The sequence below is a fragment of the Leiobunum rupestre genome, chromosome 11 (genome assembly GCF_980474605.1).
Source record: "Leiobunum rupestre chromosome 11, qqLeiRupe1.1.hap1, whole genome shotgun sequence".
NCBI classification, from domain to species: Eukaryota; Metazoa; Arthropoda; class Arachnida; order Opiliones; family Sclerosomatidae; genus Leiobunum; species Leiobunum rupestre.
The window spans coordinates 31,520,630-31,537,518 of record NC_143394.1 but is presented as its reverse complement, the minus strand read 5'-3'; the positions used below and the strand labels follow the sequence as shown (position 1 = coordinate 31,537,518).

At 35.5% G+C, this 16,889-nt stretch overlaps 1 protein-coding gene across 2 annotated transcripts in view; it reads right to left on the bottom strand.

The window, feature by feature from the left end:
• Positions 1-16,889, bottom strand: part of LOC149922262 (S phase cyclin A-associated protein in the endoplasmic reticulum-like) — a 65,462-nt gene that overhangs the window by 20,798 nt on the left and 27,775 nt on the right. For both annotated transcript variants that reach the window (XM_090163756.1, XM_090163755.1), the window contains one exon: positions 15,752-15,943. In XM_090163756.1, the coding sequence (XP_090019882.1) occupies positions 15,752-15,943 (192 nt within the window). The remainder of the gene's footprint in view (positions 1-15,751; positions 15,944-16,889) is intronic.

Below are 16,889 nucleotides of genomic sequence, written 5' to 3'. Positions count from 1 at the left end.
AAACGCTGGATGGATCATACCGCAAAAAAGGAAGAGTCCGGGAAACAAGTGTAATAAAAAAGCGATGAAACGGCTTTTACACTTCCGAAACATGCCGGTGGAATTGGGGAGGGTCATTCTGAGTTCACTTCCGGCCGCGTGACTAAAAGCTTCCTACGCCACTTCCGCTCATTCCGCGCCGGACACCGCCGTCGCCACCAGCCACACCAAATTATTATTAAGCTTACGTAAAAAGAGAGAATAGAGAGGAGGCCGTTTCTAGTGTCGGAAGCTGCCGCAGGGGGGCGCGTTCCAAATATTTTTATTTCTACGAGGAAGGCACCCGGGCTAAAATGTCATTAGTGACTTGTCAGGGGGCGGGGCTTTCCATCTTTTGACGGCTCTGACTAAGAAAAATGAGAGGGCCACGGGAACCGGGATGTAAAGGAAACCCCGCGTTGCGATAAAAAACTTTCTAAAGGTTCCATTTTTTGTAATCTCACAAATCCTCGCGATTAAATGTGTTTTAACGAATTGGAGAAATCTATCAGTGGAGAAGAAAAAGGCTTTTCGATTCTAGTAGCTTTGACTATATGATATTCTACCCCCCCTTCAGCTCACTTCGCTTATTTCAAGAAAGAAACCATTTTTGGCTACGCTCTTGCAAACTTAGTATAATTAACCTAATATCCAAAACCAAATTTGCAGATTTTGCTCTCAACCTTACAAAGGCGTTGGAAGGTTTCGATCTCAACCTCACAAAGGCGTTGGAAGGTTTCGATCTCAACCTTACAAAGGCGTTGGAAGGTTTCGATCTCAACCTTACAAAGGCGTTGGAAGGTTTCGATCTCAACCTTACAAAGGCGTTGGAAGGTTTCGATCTCAACCTTACAAAGGCGTTGGAAAGTTTCGATCTCAACCTTACAAAGGCGTTGGAAGGTTTCGATCTCAACCTCACAAAGGCGTTGGAAGGTTTCGATCTCAACCTTACAAAGGCGTTGGAAGGTTTCGATCTCAACCTCACAAAAGCGTTGGAAGGTTTTGCTCTCAACCTCACAAAAGTGTTGGAAGGTTTGGATCTCAACCTCACAAAAGTGTTGGAAGGTTTGGATCTCAACCTCACAAAAGTGTTGGAAGATTTGGCTCTCAACCTTACAAAGGCGTTGGAAGGTTTCGATCTCAACCTCACAAAGGCGTTGGAAGGTTTCGATCTCAACCTCACAAAGGCGTTGGAAGGTTTCGATCTCAACCTTACAAAGGCGTTGGAAGGTTTCGATCTCAACCTTACAAAGGCGTTGGAAGGTTTTGCTCTCAACCTCACAAAGGCGTTGGAAGGTTTGGATCTCAACCTCACAAAGGCGTTGGAAGGTTTTGCTCTCAACCTCACAAAGGCGTTGGAAGGTTTCGATCTCAACCTCACAAAGGCGTCGGAAGGTTTTGCTCTCAACCTCACAAAGGCGTTGGAAGGTTTGGATCTCAACCTCACAAAGGCGTTGAAAGGTTTGGATCTCAACCTCACAAAGGCGTTGGAAGGTTTCGATCTCAACCTCAAAAAGGCGTCGGAAGGTTTTGCTCTCAACCTCACAAAGGCGTTGGAAGGTTTCGATCTCAACCTCAAAAAGGCGTCGGAAGGTTTTGCTCTCAACCTCACAAAGGCGTTGGAAGGTTTGGATCTCAACCTCACAAAGGCGTTGGAAGGTTTGGATCTCAACCTCACAAAGGCGTTGGAAGGTTTGGATCTCAACCTCACAAAGGCGTTGGAAGGTTTGGATCTCAACCTCACAAAGGCGTCGGAAGGTTTGGATCTCAACCTCACAAAGGCGTTGGAAGGTTTGGATCTCAACCTCACAAAGGCGTTGGAAGGTTTGGATCTCAACCTCACAAAGGCGTTGGAAGGTTTCGATCTCAACCTCCCAAAGGCGTTGGAAAGTTTTGCTCTCAAACTCACAAAAGCGTTGGAAGGTTTTGCTCTCAACCTCACAAAAGTGTTGGAAGATTTGGCTCTCAACCTTACAAAGGCGTTGGAAGATTTGGCTCTCAACCTCACAAAGGCGTTGGAAGGTTTCGATCTCAACCTCACAAAGGCGTTGGAAGGTTTCGATCTCAACCTCACAAAGGCGTTGGAAGGTTTCGATCTCAACCTCACAAAGGGGTTGGAAGATTTGGCTCTCAACCTTACAAAGGCGTTGGAAGATTTGGCTCTCAACCTCACAAAGGGGTTGGAAGGTTTGGCTCTCAACCTCACAAAGGCGTTGGAAGGTTTGGCTCTCAACCTCACAAAGGCGTTGGAAGGTTTGGCTCTCAACCTCACAAAGGCGTTGGAAGGTTTGGCTCTCAACCTCACAAAGGCGTTGGAAGGTTTGGCTCTCAAACTCACAAATGCGTTGGAAGGTTTGGCTCTCAAACTCACAAATGCGTAGGCAAATATTGAACCTTACACCAACCCACATATTTAAGATTATACGAAAAACCAGAACGAAAACTTTGGTAGTAAAAATAAAACTAAGGAAGGAAAAAAGTGAAACCTTTGTCGGGGGAGTGTTCGGGATGGGATGATGGATGGAGAGTCACCCAGGAGTAACGGAGGATGGAGAATCCAAGCCATCCCTCTTTGGCATCCTATTTGGGAGGAGGCAGGTAAGGGAGGAACGAGCGAAGAGGGCAGTCCCGAGATGAGAGCGAGCCACGCAAATTGATCTTACCCCGGGGAGAAACCAATCTTTAAACCAACCTCCTTCCCTTCCCACCCTTTTCTCTTCCTTAACTCAGCCATCAGACTACGCGAGAACCAATCAATTTTATATCAAAACGTTCCCCTCAAATCCACCATACTTTGGAAAAAACAAATTTCTTCCTTTATTTTTTAAAAGAACACCTAAAATTTAAGCTATTGCAAAAAATATTTATATTTTAACTTTAAGCGAGCATACTAATAAACAAATATTAGGCAATCAGAAGTTTCGATACCAAATTAATTTATTAACGCTTAATATTAATCTGTCAAAAATAATTTAAATTCCCCAAAAATATTTTTTATTAGCTATTAAAACGTCTAAATAAAATTATAAGGCCTACCAAAAATGAAAAAATAATTCTACAAAAAATAAAATACACCCACCAAATTAAAAAGCATGATTCTATTTTCCAAAATTGAGGTTGCAGACATTTTGAACGGGAAACGATGTCTAAAATCTTACGCTGTATATTATCAGTACGATTTGCTTTTCAAACAAAAATTTACCTAAATATATTGAACTCAATTGCTCACAGTATTTAGTTGATTAATTTCATCCCAAAATATTTGCACACCATTTTGAACATAATATATAAGGTAGTAGTGTAGTATTATATTTTATCTAAATAAAAATACATATAATAAATTTTTTTTACAAGTTATAGTTCTAATGAGATCTATATTTAACTATATGCAATGATTTGTTTAAATATTTATCCAATAAATGAGTCCCTCGATACTGAGGCAAAGCTCCAGTATAATCCTGTAGAATAGGAGGAACTCTCCAAATGCACCACTTGAACGTCGTTTCACGTCAAAGTAAGGGTTAAACATAGCGATGTGAGTATATTTAGAGCAAATAATTAAAAATTAACTTTGGTTTATTAAGACTGGTTTTATCAAGGTTTACAACCGGCCACGTCTATTACCGTCAAGGTATTGGCTAAACTAGAGCATTCTTACTATGAAATAAGTGGTTATATTAGAAATCTGTAACCCTCGAAGTAAATGCAAAACTAGAGCGCTGTTACCATCAAAGTAGAGGCTATACTAGAGAGCTGTTAGCGTCGAGGTGGAGAGTAAACAAAGGGTTCTTACTAGAAAGATCTTACATTCGAGGTAGACGTTAAACTAGAGCGGTGTAATCCGTGATATATAGGCTAAAAACTAGAGCACTTTAATACTCGGTGTAGAGGCTAAAAAATAGAGCGTTGTAATACCTGATGTAGATACTAAAAACTAGAGCGCTGTAATACTTTAAGTGGGGACTTAACCAGAGCGCTGTGACACTTGATGTAGAGGCTATAAACTAGAGCGCTGTAACCCCAGAGGTATGGACTTAACTAGAGCGTTGTAATACTTGATGTAGAGGCTAAAAACTAGAGTGCTGTAAACTAAGAGGTAGGGACTTAACAAGAGCGCTGTAACAATCAAGGTAAAGGTTAAACTGGATTACAGTTTTGGTTGTCTATAATGCCTAAGCTTATAGATACGTCTAAGAAGGCCCGACATGAGAGGGGGGAAGCCGGTACAAATTACCGGGGCCCCGGCAGCCTAACGAGGTATATTTCTCCCGGGTTTATCTCTAGTAGTATTGGTTCTTTTGGGGCCCGGGCCCGCTCTCGGCGGTCCCACGTCTAAGAAATAAGTTATGAAATAAAAGAAATCCGTTATTTGTCTAAACTAAAGCGGAGTGGTCGTCGAATTGAAGGGGTTATCCTAAGACGATTGCGTAAGCGAAACTAAGAGGAGAGCTAGTCATCATAACCTCAATATAATCCGTCGAGAGAAAATCCCTACATTCAAATGACGTATCGCTACAATTACGTTACGAGCGACGCGTCTCTGCACTAGTGGCCTTAAATATAAAGTAGGCTCTAATAAAAGAATCAAGAGATTGCGCGTATGGAGGAGAAAAAATCTCGCGGAAGTCAACTGCGACCATATGCCCATTTACATGTTTCAACACGAAACATCGGGGGCTCTCCACCCCCCTTTACGCCCCCCCCGACCCGCCTTCTTACAAAAGCCGGTATAGGAGAGAGAAACAGGGATCTGCGTAAAATTTTATCTGCTAAAAGCTTTGGGAGCGCGCGCCCGGCTGAGCACGAAGAATAGCCCGAAACCGAGCTCATGAATTTTGACGAAAACGATATATAAGCCTCGGCAAACCTACCCCCCCCCGGCAGTAGTGCACCCTTATAGTACGTACGCGTAAAGCCAAAAGGTATAGGAGATTTTCTCGCGCCAAGCCTAGAAGCGCCATCTAGCAGACTAAACAAGAGTCACGGAGTTCTCTCTCTTTGGGAGTAGGCCTAATACACGAACGTGTTTATGTTCCGTCGTCCCGGCTTCGACGGCGCATCAAAGAAAGATGGATCTAGCATTCGCGGCGATAAGAGTGCGCGAGAACTGGGTGTCGCCCCTGACATTTTTGGGGGAAATATTTCTTCGTTCCGAGCTCAACCGGATTCGTTATGCGAGAGTACTTTCTCGAGTGTTACCTCTGACACTATATAGAATAACGACTATCAGATACACCGCGCTAACGGTACAAAAATTAGGCGTGCTAAGGTTAGTTAAAATCACCTTATATTATTGAAAATTAGGAAATTAATGACTAATTGATATTAAATTAAAAATTTTGGATTTTGTGTTAAACAATCAGTTCTTTAAATCGCTGTTAATTAAAAATTAATAGTTTTGTTAAAAACGCACCATCTTAAGTCTCAGTTGATCAATTAAAAATTAATTTGTTAAAAATGCACTTTCTTAAATCGCAGTTTATAAATTAAAAATTAGTTTTATTAAAAACGCACTTTCTTATTAAAAATTAATAATTTTGTAAAAAAAGTTTTTTAAATCGCATAGTTAATAATATTAAAATTTAATAATTTTATAAACGTTTTTTAAATCGCACAGTTAAAATTAAAAATTAACAATTTCGCAAAAAATAGTAAAATATATATAAAAAAATACTTTTTTTAAACGCAAATGTCAATAAAAAATAGGTCTTTCCAAAACCACAATAGTAGAAATAAATGATAAAAATAACTTGTTACTTAAAAAAATACGGAATTAAATGAAAAACTAGCATTTCTTACGAATCTTGGAAAAGAGCGGTTATTAAAAAAAATCACAATCTTCATTTTTGAAAGAGCGGGCTTTCGTTTTGGAAGGGAGGGACCCAGCAGGCTGGAATAGCGAGCGAATGTTTGGTTGGTGGAGCGCGTGGGGTATAAGGTACAGAAATTGATCGGTGTATTATAGCGCGAGGGTCGTGGATAGAAGAGATTGTCTTGACAGTTGTAAGAAGAACGACAGGGTTTTTGGCCGGAGAGAGGCGTACTGCAGCCCGGTTTTAATCAACTTGAAAGCTTTGGGCTATAAGGAAGAAGGCAGACGGGGTTTCGCCCGCCGACGTTACACGGTACAGCGCAGATGGGAGAGCCGATACGACCCGCGGGCGCTCGCCGTAACGCGCCGCCGCCAAAAGGCCAGAAACTAATCTAAAGGCCTACAAAGGACCGCTAAAAACTACCAAATTTACTTTACAATATTATATATACCCGCCTATATAACCTCGCTCCGACGTAGAAAAGGTCTGAGCGATAAAAACACGTTACTTTCACTTTTTTATCGCCGTGTCCCATTCAAAACGCGTTGCCTTTTCGTCAGAGAAGAGTTTGCACCGACCGTTTGATCGTTCAATCAATGAATAGCCGAAGCAACGACGCGAAACCGAATAACTTATAATTTGAAATATACCCATTTGTTTGTTGCATTTACTGACAATAATATCCAAAGGATAATTAAATTTATCACAAGGGACTACCTATTAGTAGCTTTAGAAAATAACTATTTAGCTACTAATTAGCATACGATGTCGACGGTGTTATTTTATTATAATGTTGTAAGTCGGAAAATGTTCCGGAAAATGACCGACGCCTTTTTCCCTGAATAATTTCCGTATTTTTCCGAAAAAAAAGTTTTCATTCCATTATTAGTCTAATATTGTTTGCAAATTTAAATAAGCGGCATTTTCGCCTCATTTTTTCGAATCTAAATGTAAAACTAAACCTCTAGACTAGTTTTTAAACTGATTAAAAATGTAACACTATTAATGTTTTGTAGTATGTTTACTGATATTAGACATTTTATATCGATAAAAAGTAAAACATTAAAAACCCTTAAAAAGTAATTTTTTTCCGATTTGCGGAAACTTTTCTTGAAATTTTTCCGCATTTTATTTTTCCGGAAAATTAACAACACTATTTTATTACGTATAATGTGAGTATAAAAGATGTGGTCTATTTTTGACCTACCAGCGCCTGTAAAAGTGTTCTACACGACGCACACCGGTGTGTTGCGAGAGGCCAACTACCAGGGATAACTAAGATTTTGCCGTTACTAAACGTGGAAATTTGAGAATAATAAATAAACATCTGTTATATTAATTTATAGTTGAAACAGCTCGTCTTTGTATACAATTATAGACATATCAGGTTGGAATTAAGGGCGGCACACACACACGGGCAATTGGGCCTCGGAAATATGTAATCCGCTTTAATCTTTACAGTATAACCGACTATTACGGTCGGTGGATTTTGCATAACGTGATAAAATAAGAATGGTTCAAAAAGCGTCGGCTATTTTAGGGGTAGAGGCAGGAGCCATCACGCGCCAGCGTCAACGGTCCATTGTGGATCCCTCGGAATAATCCTTTAATCGGATTTGAAGCGGGGACAGATCTAAAAATACAATGGGCCGCTAAAATAAGCAAATACAAAGCCGCCTGTCGGGATTTAACCGAACTAAAAGGAGAAACACAATCTATACAGATTAGCATCAAGGTACAAAATAGAGAAAGCCGTAAATGTAGCCGCTTGGTGGTAAATTACGGTCACGATTTTATAATATCAACTAGCTGGGGTACCCGGTATTTCCCAGGGAAATATGTCAAATTGTATTAAAAGGTGTAGTATCTCATTACAGGGGATTTTTGTCCCGGCCGAGCCGCCGACTTGTATACGAAGTTAGGAATCACTTTCTAACAGACATACACTATGAAGTATACACCCGCATACGTAACAACACCAGGGTTCATACAAAATTTCTGGAGTTAAATTCCCTTACATTTCCAGGATTTCCCTGACCAAATCGCCAAATTTTCCCTGACCATTTTTGTAGAACAAATGAATGGTTTGAAGTGAAAATTTTACTAATTTTTTGGGGTCATTTTAAAATTCCCTATTTTTGGGGCCATTTTTAAATTTCTTGAATTTTCCCTGACATTTTGGAATTATTTTCAAATTCCCTGACTTTTCCCTGACATTTTGGAATTATTTTCAAATTCCCTGACTTTTCCCTGACATTTTGGAATTATTTTCAAATTCCCTGACTTTTCCCTGACATTTTGGAATTATTTTCAAATTCCCTGACTTTTCCCAGACATTTTGGAATTATTTTCAAATTCCCTGACTTTTCCCAGACATTTTGGAATTATTTTCAAATTCCCTGACTTTTCCCAGACATTTTGGAATTATTTTCAAATTCCCTGACTTTTCCCTGACATTTTGGAATTATTTTCAAATTCCCTGACTTTTCCCTGACATTTTGGAATTATTTTCAAATTCCCTGACTTTTCCCTGACATTTTGGAATTATTTTCAAATTCCCTGACTTTTCCCAGACATTTTGGAATTATTTTCAAATTCCCTGACTTTTCCAGAAATTCCAGGTTTTCCAGGTACCGTAGCAGCCCTATAAATATTTCCGATTCCACACTAAAAGTAACGTACATCTACAAAGCGTACTTCGGTGTTCAATAACGCTATAAAGTAGCGTTATTAAAACAACCATAACCAACGGCCTTAAGTGCACCGCGTTTGAACTCCAAATTATATCGACACCCCTCTTTTCCTATTTAGTCGTTGGAAGTGTTTTGGCCGCTTCAGAGAGCCTTTAATTAAGGGTAGAATCGCGGATAATAGGTAACTACGGCCTAGCCAGTAAGAGAGAGCTAAATTCCCCCTTCCAACTCTTACGAACAATTGGCCTCGCGTTGATTAATAAGGCTACGCGGCTCGGGATATATTTAATAGAGGGAAGGCACTCTCCAAGAGAAACTCCGCAGCCTCCTTATTGAAATATTGAAAGCGCGTTTCGTCTCCTAACAGATAGATGGAGTTAGGGTTCCACTTCCCCTCAAGAACAAAGGCGTAGCGCTAAGCAGAGAGTGAGAGCAAATCAAGCAAGGCGGCCCCGTGAATGCCTAAATAGCTTTCGCGAGCGCGTTTAAAATTAAAGGATTGTTTGGTATCCGCTCTTCGTATAACCTCCCGTTTGGTATTCCCGGGCTGGGTCGTTGAATATTTCAACGGGTCAAAACGGCCTCCTCTTAAAGCAGAAAGTCTTGAGAGAAATTACCGCAATTTTCAAAAGTTACCAAAAGATCAGCTTACGCGTTATAAGTATCTAGGAACTTTTATCGTAAACAGTGCAAACACCTTTCGCCATTTTGCGGATATTTAACACAGATTAGTGAAACATCAAAGTGCTCGGGAGAACGTCGAAGTTCGAAAGATCCCGTGAATAAAATTGCACTGATGATCAAAAAAAAGACCGGTTTACTAGAAAGTGTATAAATTCAATTTCCAAATGATATCAAAATTATTTTCTTAAAAATAATGAAATACTTATAGGAATTTCGAAAGGTTACGAAAAACTTCTTTGAGTGCTATTTAATTGAGTTCCCGCAACAATTAAACTAAATATCTTATGTAAAACGAATTACGGTATTTTTTAATAAGTTCGTTTTACAACTACAGATACCGTGGGATTTTAAACCAACTTTAATAAATATTGGTTTGCCATTTAGTAATATGGCGTCGTATTTCAACCCAAATGAACAGATTTCAACCAAATTTTAACATTTCTGTCAAATCAGCTACAACAGTAACCATCACGAGATTTATAGATTATGGAATCCGCCATTTTACAAGATGGCGTCGTATTACAACCCAAAATACTCGATCTCATTTACCAAACAAGCGAAATCATTTCGGTCAAGTCGGCTACCATAATAACACTAACGGGAGTTATACAGGGTGTTTCATAGGTTATCCTTGGTATTGCGCTTCTTGCAGTCTATTCCCAGGGGCTAGTAGGTCACACTTTGAAGCTCTCTGGCGCTCTTTTAACTCATCGTAGGAAAATGGGGGAAAACAGGCATACTTCTCAACTCACCCCCTACAACTCCTTCAAATTGTTTGCATAACCTTTTTAACCACCCTGTAATTTATGGAATCCGCCATTTTCCAAGATGGCGTCGGAACTCCACCAAATAGAATAGATCTCATATGCCGGGAGTGACCAACCAACCGAGAACATTTTAGTCTATTACCAAGTAACCAAAAGTCGCTTGATGACTTAGGCCTAAGGTGGTGCCTTGGGTATTAGCCTAGCTGATTATTAGTATAGCTTCATTTAGGGGGAAGACTACAGTGGCCATTGTCTATTTTCGCGCTATTTCAAGCTGAACTGTTTTATTTTTGCGTTTTAACTTATAAAATTAATATTGATGTGTAGAACAGCCTCTTGTTTAGTGCTTAAAACAATTTTGACAATTTTAAATTTCAAAGTAATTTAATTATTACGTTTAAATTCGGACCCCCGGAGCTAAACAAGTTGGGCAAGCGCCAAAACTACCCTTTAGTTATAGCCTTATATCTCGTTAACTATTAATATTAGAATTATCAAAATTATTTTAAGCACTAGAGGAAGGTTCAGCCTATTAATAAAAATATAATTCGATTGTGTAATTGTTAAAACTAAAACGTTCAGCTTGAACGAAAAAGAGGTTTTTACTATAGTCTTCCCCCTTAAATTGGATATTTTACACTAATTTATAAGAGAGTGTATGTGGATCTAGATAACAACATTTAACAATTAAAGAAACATTTTAAAATAAGATATATCTTCTGTTGTAAAGGGGCATATTTCCTGGCTTGTTGCAGTATATTTCATTTATAAACTTTCCTTTACTGCAACAACTGAAATAAGGTCGCACGCATCGCTATACCCGATTACCGATTCCAGGCGTACCATATAAAAAGCAGTGGGTATAGGTGCCATATGCTGCAATTACGTACCTGGGCAGTTATACAACATCAAAACAGAGGGGAGAATATATTAGATTCCGAGGGCCCTTATAAATAGCGCGAGTAGGGCTACGGTTCAGCGACTCTCTCCCCACTCGTCGTTACCCTCACGAAAATACTGCGATTTTCGAAAAATAATTATCTTAATTAATTCCACCTGCCATTATTAAAATCCTAACATTTTTGCTTTCGCGTATGACCCAACAAAGAAACCGAAAATTATATCAACTAGCGTACAAATTGAGTTTAATCTTTAAGAGGTCTGTATCAACCGAAGTTAGGATATTATATAAATAATGATATTTAAATAAAAACTAAGATGTTTCAAACACAATCTCTAATATTTCAGGCATTTGAAAGTTATTTGTAGTTTAAATTAACAGCATATGAATTTAATTATTTAAATTCAATTCTTACTGAATAAATTTTGAAATGAAACATTGGCTTAAATAGAGTTTAAAGCATGAGCAACAATTAAAATATTTAAAGAAATTCAATAAAATAAGCAAATACGTTGTACCATAAGTAACATAATAACCATTAGCATGACATTTCCTATTGTTTTCAACACAGACACTTTCACCCAACTCCGACTTGGACTCCCAACTGAACTATGTAGAATAGTATAGTCCTTGGCAGTAGTGTATTTCACCTAGCTGAGAACTAAACTTAGATTGCGCAATAACTCTGAAAATAAGTTGGGTCATAAATTTTCATAATTTTCATACTTCTGTATTATGTTACTTATGGTTGTACTAGTTAAGGCAATTCTACTTCTCCTACAATACTTGTTACCCCTTTTTCATAAGCTAGATCAGTGGTTTTAAACCTGGGTATCAAATAACCAATTCCTAATCTAGCTAATCTAGTCAATTCTACTTCATATTTGTGATGTTTTGATTAATGAATTGATAATTCTACATTTTTGTTTATATTTATAAATATTATTACTCTTAATAATAATAAATATTATTACTCTTAATAATAATAAATATTATTACTCTTAATAATAATAAATATTATTACTCTTAATAATAATAAATATTATTACTCTTAATAATAATAAATATTATTACTCTTAATAATAATAAATATTATTACTCTTAATAATAATAAATATTATTACTCTTAATAATAATAAATATTATTACTCTTAATAATAATAAATATTATTACTCTTAATAATAATAAATATTATTACTCTTAATAATAATAAATATTATTACTCTTAATAATAATAAATATTATTACTCTTAATAATAATAAATATTATTACTCTTAATAATAATAAATATTATTACTCTTAATAATAATAAATATTATTACTCTTAATAATAATAAATATTATTACTCTTAATAATAATAAATATTATTACTCTTAATAATAATAAATATTATTACTCTTAATAATAATAAATATTATTACTCTTAATAATAATAAATATTATTACTCTTAATAATAATAAATATTATTACTCTTAATAATAATAAATATTATTACTCTTAATAATAATAAATATTATTACTCTTAATAATTATAAATATTATTACTCTTAATAATTATAAATATTATTACTCTTAATAATAATAAATATTATTACTCTTAATAATAATAAATATTATTACTCTTAATAATAATAAATATTATTACTCTTAATAATTATAAATATTATTACTCTTAATAATTATAAATATTATTACTCTTAATAATTATAAATATTATTACTCTTAATAATTATAAATATTATTACTCTTAATAATTATAAATATTATTACTCTTAATAATTATAAATATTATTACTCTTAATAATTATAAATATTATTACTCTTAATAATTATAAATATTATTACTCTTAATAATAATAAATATTATTACTCTTAATAATAATAAATATTATTACTCTTAATAATTATAAATATTATTACTCTTAATAATTATAAATATTATTACTCTTAATAATTATAAATATTATTACTCTTAATAATTATAAATATTATTACTCTTAATAATTATAAATATTATTACTCTTAATAATTATAAATATTATTACTCTTAATAATTATAAATATTATTACTCTTAATAATTATAAATATTATTACTCTTAATAATTATAAATATCATTACTCTTAATAATTATAAATATCATTACTCTTAATAATTATAAATATCATGACTCTTAATAATAAAAAAAACATTTGAAATCTGGGGCATTTTGGCTTTTAAAAATTGGTTTTCCAAATGCTTTGAGCCGTGGGATAATATTTAATTCCTAAAATTTCAGGAATTCCGCGGATTTAAATTCTGATAGAGAATGGTTACGGGGAAAATAAAGGACTCCGGAGCTAGAGCTGGACCGCCACAGACGCAAACGTGGCGCCATCCCTCGATTCTCTGTCGAACTAGGCATATTAGTTATCGAAGCTTTCGAGATTAGAGAAACTGGGGTCGGCTAAATAGTGGTTTAGCAAAATATCTAAACAGACGGTGGTGGTAGTTTATTTAAAAATTTCGTCTGCTATGGCATGAATTGAAACTATTATATATTTTTTACAAACCTAGTCAGTGCTATTAATTAGATAAAGTAATTTAACCTTATATAAGTTAAAAACCTTTACGCCATGAGCTCAATCTTTTCCGCCATCTATGTAGTTAAATTGGCATTTAAGGAAATTAAAATTTCCTTTTGGCAGTAACTTAAGAATAGTAATATAAAGATAGAAAATATAGAAAAGCAATAGAAACTATAGCTTTGATGAGGCATTAAAACATACCTCAAGGTTATAAGCCTAACGGTTAATATATTTCAATATATAACATTACCGGAAGTTGATATCAGGGTTGGCACAAAAATTTCAGATTCAAATTCCCTGATTTTTCAAGTACACACTTTTTCATTTCATATTTTCATTTTATCAGAAGTTAATAAATTTGAAATGGACTTATATTTCAGTATAAAGGTTATTTCATTGTTGAAAAAATTAGCCAAACTGTCAAGGAAATAAATGATAATCAAAGAAATCGACATAGATCTAGAGTAAAATTACCATCAAAAAGAGTCAAGAGAAAATTTAATAGGCGCTTAAATAAATCATCCTCCCAGGAAATCGCCAAGAAGTAATATTTCCGAGAGCCAGGACCCACCAGTTACTGTTTATATAGTGTTTGTGGAAATAATGGAATCTTTTCACCTGCAAACAGAACGTCGTGTTTTTGCCAAGCCTTAATATGTCAAAAAAGCTACCTGGTTAACAGGGAACGTTTGGTTCTGCCGTAAAGGTGAAAAATTTACATTATTTTAACAAGCACTATATAAACAGTGACTTGCAGGTCCTGGCTCTCGGAAATATTACTTCTTGGCAGGGTTGGCAAGTTTTAAACAAAATGTTTAAAACAAGGGTTTAAAACACGTTTAAAACAAATATTTTAAACAAACACCAATTTGTTTTAAACGTTTTAAACTATCTGTTTTAAACATGTTTTTTATAAGGTAAAGTTTCATTGTTTTTTTGTAATATTTTGGTTATTCAATATGAGGGAAAAGGTAGAAAAAACCATTCCAAGGCTCTAAGAAAGGTAAATTGTATTGATAACGGCTAGTTGGATTTTAAGATTATCTGAAAAGAGCGACTGAAAGGGCTCGATATGATTTCATAAATTTCCTACCAGTGCAAAAACCCTACGAACGCGTTGAATTTTGTCTTTTTGTTTAAATAGAATGTATATAGCGGCCAATATATACATCTACTTGGGACCCTACCTATGCACGAGATAAGAAACACGGCCGGTCTGGACAGATCGGGTTAATACCAACTAGGCAGCACTCCTAGATAAAAATTAAGGGATTCGGTCGATTTTTTTGAAATTTTATGAAGTGATGGAAGTTTTAAGATTATAGAGGTATCTAAGTTCTTATTTTTTATAAAATTGTTTATTTGTGATAATTTATGACTGCAGACGTGCACATTTCAGTAAACCAAAACTAAAAACCATGTGTGGATAACTAGCTATTTCCCTTTCTTAGTACTTTGCGACCGAAAATTCGAGGATGATAGCTATATTGAAAACTCTACTACAGGTTAGGTAGTATTTGCGTGGGGCATCGAAAACCCTTAGGCCGTCATGGCCCGTCAATGGTTGGTCGAAATTCTTGTCTAGTTTAAATAAGCGTGTACTCTTTAGATCTTCGCCCTGTGAGTTTATTTATAATACCATAAGTGGCATAATTACCCTAAGTGTGCCAATAGGAGCCTTTCCCACAGAAAATCTTCAATTAGAGCTGGTTCTAAAAAGACCAAAGAAACGTAGGACTCGCAAATTTCGTCACTGGAAAACATGACGTCATTTACGTCACTTTCGTTAAACAAGGTATCATTGAAAAAATCATCTTATTGATACACTTAGGGTAATTAGGCCACTTATGATAATACGTTTAATGATACGTAATATTTCTTTAAATGAGTTTACTCGTGAGTCTGATTCATAAGTATAATGAATAGTTTAAAACGTGTTTTAAACATAGTTTTTTATTGTTTATTATGTGTTTTTTATTGTTTGATTTAAAAACAGTTAAAAACAATGAATCTTGTTTAAAACAATAAAAAACATTGTTTTTGTTCTTTTTGAAAAAAACAAGGATTTTGCCAACCCTGCTTCTTGGTGATTTTCTTGGAGGATGAATTATTGAAGCGTCTATTCCTTGACTTTATAGAAATTCTCAAAATTCCCTGACTTTTCCCTAATTTTTTAAGCACATTTTAAATTCCCTGACTTTTCCCTGACGTGTGGCAGCCCTGTGATATGTTTAATGCAAGACTAGTAGCTCTTCCTCTTCTATATATTCTACGGCATTAAACTAATATAAACGTTTATTCCTACTTCTAAGAAGTTGGACAGCAACTCGCAGCTCATATCCTGCTCCAAGACCACTTTATTGCTCTCGTGCTCGAAACAGCACGCGATCAGGCACGGGAAGAGAACTTGCGTCAACTGGGGATCGCTGAAGTACTGGAACGGCAGGCAGCACAACTGTTGGAGAACCGTTGGTCGTTGGCCTGACTGGATAATCGTCTGAAATTTAGAGCGAAATTAACTTCTTGTCCATTTATCTTTCAAATTAAATTAAATTTTAATAAACCTAGCTTTATAATAATAATAATAATAATAATCAGCTAGGCTAATACCAAGGAACCACCTTAGGCCAAAGTCAAAGGGAATAGAAACTAAGCCAAATTTTTTTCTGCTAACACACTTGTTTATAAGTTAACTAGCGCCAATTACCTTTAGCTTCTGTTAAGCCTGGTGGCGAAAAACCAAGCATTAAAGGGAGTAGAAATGAATAAAAAAAATTGTCTGCTTGAAGAGTAAGTTGCAAAACGATTTTCGGAATAGAAACTTTACTTTATATTTCTCTTTTTCATTTTAATATTGGCCTACCGAAAATGTAACTCACTTGATGAAATACCGTCGTTAAGTTTATATTGAACGATAATTTTATCGCGCCTAGTTTGTGACGTCATTGATCACGGTGTTTTCAGAATTTTTCTCACTGCATCTGGTAGATTACATAGTTCCCACTATCCTACCAAGAACATTCTTGTAATATCCTTGGTAGATATGGCGATTTAGTGCGCATGTTTTTAAAAGCATGTAATCACCCGTGTACAAAATTCAGTGTTAAAATATTTTTTTTAATATTTTATAATTTTCTGTGGTAAAAGTATTTATTGGCCACTTATGGCCAGATTGACCACTAAATTATCTTTGGTCCAGGCTAGAATTTTCCAAACTATTGTCCACCGTGGAACACTGGTAGCACGGGAAAACTATGCCCCCGATCGTCTCAACCATTGAGTTGGGAATAAATAGAGGTACAACTAAATCTGGCTGGCGCGGGACCAATTTCGTTCAATAAGGAGACTTATTAAACTTTATCGTTCTACATCGTGCGGCAACTGTCTCTAGTGGTGGAAACTATATAGCAATTGAATTTTTTCGCGAATCTGATGCGAAATTG